This window comes from Phaseolus vulgaris, chromosome 4 (assembly GCF_000499845.2).
Source record: "Phaseolus vulgaris cultivar G19833 chromosome 4, P. vulgaris v2.0, whole genome shotgun sequence".
NCBI lineage: Eukaryota > Viridiplantae > Streptophyta > Magnoliopsida > Fabales > Fabaceae > Phaseolus > Phaseolus vulgaris.
In genome coordinates this window covers 38,587,675-38,593,573 of record NC_023756.2, presented here as the reverse complement: position 1 = coordinate 38,593,573, position 5,899 = coordinate 38,587,675, and the positions used below count along the sequence as shown (strand labels likewise).

Below are 5,899 nucleotides of genomic sequence, written 5' to 3'. Positions count from 1 at the left end.
AAACTTCACGATACATTTATTTTTGACTAAAAATAACAAACTTGAAAGAATTTACTAATTAACGTGAGTGTTTTATAACTTTATTTCGAACAAAAATTACTTGAGAGGTTGAAAATTGAATTGGCCACATAGATAATGACTTTAAAGAGTGAATGAGTAACTATGAAGAAACAAAACTCATTATTTTATTACTGTCACTAAATTTTAATTAATTGTCTAAAAAAATTAAAGATGTGATAATAGTAGTTTTAGAAATAATATTATATTTATATGTACCAACATTTTGATTAACTCCTCCTTAACTAACCAACTTTTGATTGATAGATAGCATATAACCAGTTTAACTTTTGATTTATAGATAGCATCGAACCAGTTTATTCAATCATTATGTAGATTGGGGAAAATGTGACAATGTGACCCACAACAACATTAGGTACTAACTAATTATGATATTGTTAAGTACCATTGACTAAATCCACACCATGATTAGGTATTTTATTAAAAAATAGATAAATCTTTTTTTAAGAATGGATATAATAAGATAAAGTGCTCACTTTTATTGAATAATAGATGACTAGCCTTTACATAATAGCCTAACACAATATTATAACTACCCACTAGTAACATTAAAAAAAACTGCTCATGACTAATCAAATCCTAAAACTGTAAAACTGAATTAAATCCCATAATAATAGGTATTTGTTGTTGAGTGAATGGTAAAATCCTAACGTCTATAATCTTAACCATTCCTTCCTTAAACTGAATGCTAAAATTCAATTTATCTCTTTCTCATAACAAATTCTTAATAGTCCTCTTAGCTTCAAGAAAACATCCAACTTCAACGGTTTAGTCATTACATCAGCCAACTGTTCCTTTGTGCCACAATGTACTAATTCCACATAACTTGCCTTTGTGATCTCTCGAAGGAAATGAAACCGCACATCTATGTGCTTATTGCGACCATGCATAACTGGGTTCTTTGAGAGTTTGATTGCAGAACTGTTATCACAGTTAATAATAGTTGGATTGGCTTGATTCTGACCCAACTTTTCCAACACTCCTTTTAACCATAATGCCTGACATGCACATGAAGCTGCAACAATAAATTCTGCCTCGGTGGAAGATAAACTTACTATTGGTTGCTTTTTTGATGACCATGAAACTGCTCCTGAACTTAATAAGAACACATAACCTGAAGTACTTTTCCTCTCATCCAAATCTCCAACATAATCACTGTCAGTGTAAGCAACAAATTTATCATCTCCTCCCTTCCTATAAAAAATACGCAAACCAGTTGTTCCCTTCAAATATCTCAGGACCCTTTTTGCTTCTTGTAAATGAAGTTCAGTAGGATTCTCCATATACCTACTAATAAGACTTACCACAAACATCATGTTTGGTCGAGTTGTTGTGAGGTACATAAGACTACCCACAACCTGTTTATAGTAAGTCTTGTCCACCTTTACTCCATCTTCATCTTTCATGAGTTTATAGCCAGGAACTGTAGGATTATGAACAAAGTTACTGTTCTCCATTCCAAACCGTTTTAGCACCTCCAATGCATACTTCTTCTGACTAATAAAAACCCCATCAGATCTTTGCAGGACTTCAAGATCAAGGAAATACCTCATCTTACCAAGATTTGCCATATCAAACTCATGCTTCATGGAAGCTTTAAAATATGTAAACATCAACTCATCATTTCCAGTAAAAATAAGATCATCAACATAAATACTTACAATTAACAATTTGCCTTCTTTTCTTGTCTTGATGAACAATGTATGCTCATACTCACACTTCTCAAAACCTTCCTTCATGAAATAGGCTTCTATACGGCTATACCAAGCACGTGGGGCTTGCTTAAGTCCGTAGAGTGCCTTTTTTAATTTGTAAACCTTATGTTCATGTCCCTTTTGCACATAACCGTAGGGTTGCTCCACAAAAGACCTCTTTATTTAACTCTCCATGTAAAAATGTAGATTTTACGTCTAGCTGGTGGATGGACCATCCTTTTTGAGCTGCAAGTGCTACTACCAAACGAATTGTCTCCATACGTGCCACAGGTGCAAATACTTCAGTATAGTCTACCCCATGTTGTTGAGTATACCCCTTTGCTACAAGCCTGGCCTTGTATTTGTCAACATCTCCATTTTCGTTGAATTTAGTCTTATAGATCCATTTTACTCCAACCTTCTTTCCTCCTTTGGGTAATTCCGTCAATTCCCATGTTCCATTTTTGTTTATTGCTTCTATTTCCAGATCCATGGCGTGCTTCCATTTCTCACTTTTCAAGGCATTTTCATAGTGAATATGATCAATACCTGCATGTATAGCTAAATGAGCTTCATTATCTTCTTCAGAAAGACCTTCCCCTGTTGTATAGTCTCTCAACTAGACCGGTGGTCTTCTATTCCTTTCTTCAGTTGAGCTAGGACAACAAATGTCCGCCAAAGATTCAGAGGAAAAGTTCTCCCCTTCTATATTAGCTTCGAGATCAGATTCATTCCCCTCTTCATTTTCATCAAATGCAATTGTATCCTCCTCACTATCATCCCATTCCAATTTACACATAATGGATCCTTCATAGATCTTATCCCAATCCCAATTCATGTCTTCCTCGAATACAACATCCCGACTTATTATGATCCTTTGAGAAGTTGGATCATAAAGTCGATAAGCCTTTGATTTTTCACTAACTCCCAATAAAACACAACTTAAGCTCTTATCATCTAGCTTGGTTCTATTGTTGTAAGGCACATGAACATGAGCAATACAACCAAAAACTCTAAAATGCTTCATTGAAGGCTTGACTCCATTCCAAGCTTCTTCTGGGGTTTTATTTTTGACAACCAATGTTGGGCTTCGATTCAATACATGCACGATCCAGTTGACTGCTTCAGGCCAAAAACTCTTTGGAAGTTTCTTTGTAGAAATCATACTACGAACCATATTCATAATAGTTCTATTCTTTCGTTCCGAACCTCCGTTCTGTTGTGGTGTGTATGTAGTTGTCAATTGTCTGCGAATACCATTTACTTCACAAAAGTTATTGAATTCTTGTGATGTAAACTCTCCTCCTCGATCAGTACGTAAGGCTTTAATAAATGAGTTTGTTTCCTTCTCAACATGAGCCTTAAAATTTTTAAAAACAACAAAGGCTTTTGATTTCTCTATTAAAAAATAGACCCATGTTTTTCTACTAAAATCATCAGTGAAAGTAATCAAATACCGTTTCTTGCTGTTAGAAATGGGTGTGATCGGTCCACAAATGTCAGCATGCACCAATTGGAGAAGTTGTGAAGCTCGCCAGGTGCTCTTCCTTGGAAACGAGTGTCGTTGTTGCTTACCCACCAGGAAATCTTTACAAAGTCTTGAGGGAGACTTAAGTTGTGGTAATCCATTCACCATCTTCTTCTGTTGTAGAGTCTTCAAGCCTTTAAAGCTCAAGTGGCCATATCTACAGTGCCAAAGTTGCCCCATATCTTCTGTAATTGTATTAAAACAAGTAGATGCTATAGGTTGTGATATAGAATGGAGTATAAAAATTCGATTTGAAGTCATCTTGGTCTCCATGAGTAAGCCTCTCTCACGGTGAAACACCTTACATTTTCCATTTTGAAACAGAATTGTAAGCCCTTTTTCTTGTAATTGCCCAATACTCAACAAATTGTTCTTCAGTTCTGGAACATAGAATACCCCTGTAATTATCTGTGCTATTCCATTTACTTGTAGTCGTATATTACCCTTACCTGATACGACCATGCTTGTGTTGTTACCCAGCTTCACTGATTCTTTGAAACTTTCATCAAAATCTGAGAAATATTCCTTCTTCCCACACATATGATTGCTACACCCTGAGTCAAGAAACCACACATCTGTTGCATGGGCTTTATTCATATCCATGTAATCCATCAATAACATTGCTTCTTCAGTTTCTGCATAGTTGGCCTCCTCCTTGCTTGGACATTCCCATTGAAAATGGCCTAGCTTGTGACAATGATAGCACTCTACTGTGGCCTTGTCGAGGCTTTGTCTACCTCGTCCTCATCCTTTTCCTCTGCCACGACCTCGACCCCTTCCTCTAGATTGTGTTGCGTAAGTAATCTTCAAAGCATGTTCTTCTTCTATATGATAACTCATGCGTTGTTCATGCACGAGCAGGCTGCTTTGCAACTCGTCAATGGTCAAGGTGTCAGTATCCTTAGACTCCTTAATGGAACACACGACATAATCAAATTTGGGAGTCAAGGATCTTAAAATCTTTTCAACTACAACAACGTCTCCGTTCTTCTCACCATTTACTTTCATCTTGTTGGCTATGGTAAGGGTCCGAGCAAATTACTCATTCACAAATTTGCCTTCCTTCATGTGAAGAATTTCAAACTCCTTTCGAAGAGCTTGTAAGGGTGCACGCTTAACTCGGGATGAACCTTGATATTTTTGCTTCAAAGAATCCCATATGTTCTTTGATGTATCCTTATGAATTATCGTCTCCAAGATAGAACGATCTAATGCTTGAAATAGATAGTTCTTTGCTTTCAAATCTTTCAACTTCTGATCGTCAATGTGTTTTCTTTGGGCATCTGTGAGGTCAACACCTTCTGCTGCTGCAGGAACCTCATTTTCAACCACGCCCCAGTACTCTTTAGAGCGTAGAAATTTTTTCATGAGCATTGCCCAATGATCATAGTGCCCATCAAATTTAGGAACTGCTGGTTGCACAAATGAACTTTCTGACATGATTTTCTCTCGTAGAAGACTGCTGCTTCTAGGTTTAATCAGGCCCCGTAATGGAGCTCTGATACCAAATGTTAAAAAACAGAGAAGCCCTTTTTTAAGAGTGGATATAATAAGATAAAGTGCTCACTTTTATTGAATAATAGATGGCTATTATATAGCCTTTACATAATAGCCTAACACAATATTATAACTACCCACTAGTAACAATAACAAAACTACTCATGACTAATCAAATCCTAAAACTGTAAAACTGAATTAAATCCCATAATAATAGGCATTTATCATACTTAAAATTATAGATTTTAGTCGATAAAATAGGTTATAAACGAAATTATTCATAATCAAATTAATATTACGATGTTACCATAATTTATTTTAAGATATAACTTGCATTAAACCCTTAAATCTTGAAACTTATCCACACTAAGGGGATAAAATTCTAAAGCCTTTTTGGAAAACAAACAATTAAGGTAAGAGAAACTAACTTTAATTTTTTAATAGTATCCTAGGCTAGAAGATATGGATATGGAGGGGACTTGGTCTCAATATTCAATTTCTCTTGCAGGGATGTTGTGTGTTTATATATTTTGATGTTTCTTTATACATTATTTAAACTTGTAGAAATATTAGATTTTGATGGTTTAGTATTTAAGTGTTTTTTTTTTATGTTAAATAAACTTTTGAATATTTTGGATCGCATTTTGAATGATACTGTATGATGAAAGTGGTATGTAATTGAATTCATACATTTGGGATAATATATAGACTGATGTTTGTTTGTGTATTAAGTATTGATACATATGTGGTAACAGAGATCTCGGAGCTTCATTGATGATCTAAGTCACATAGACTATATCTGGTGGTGAGAAGCTGATGGGAGAGTTCATGCACACCGTGACATATGAGATGCACGACTTGGGTTGTATTGAACTTACCCTGATCCTTTCTGTTGGATTCACTGATAATATTTGGATCAGGTGTTAGTCTCTGGTAGGACTTACTTAATACGGGTCTTCCGAAAGGCGTAAGTTGTTATTCTATTTGTTGAATATCCTGAATGTGTAGAGCCATATGAGATCTATGTAATTGTTTTATGTTGGGATTTGAAGAAGATTGAATAATTGAGAAATTGATCCATGTAATTTGGTGTTCTCTTTTG

The 5,899-nt window shown here is 35.4% G+C and overlaps 1 protein-coding gene across 1 annotated transcript; it reads right to left on the bottom strand.

Moving 5' to 3' along the window:
* Positions 1-4,044: 4,044 nt before the first annotated feature.
* LOC137838786 (uncharacterized) lies at positions 4,045-4,740 on the bottom strand. The gene is made up of 2 exons (XM_068648012.1): positions 4,431-4,740; positions 4,045-4,316 (listed from the first exon to the last, which is right to left on the bottom strand). Exons 1-2 carry the CDS (start codon positions 4,738-4,740, stop codon positions 4,045-4,047), a joined length of 582 nt encoding a protein of 193 aa, XP_068504113.1.
* Between the last annotated feature and the right edge of the window lie 1,159 nt (positions 4,741-5,899).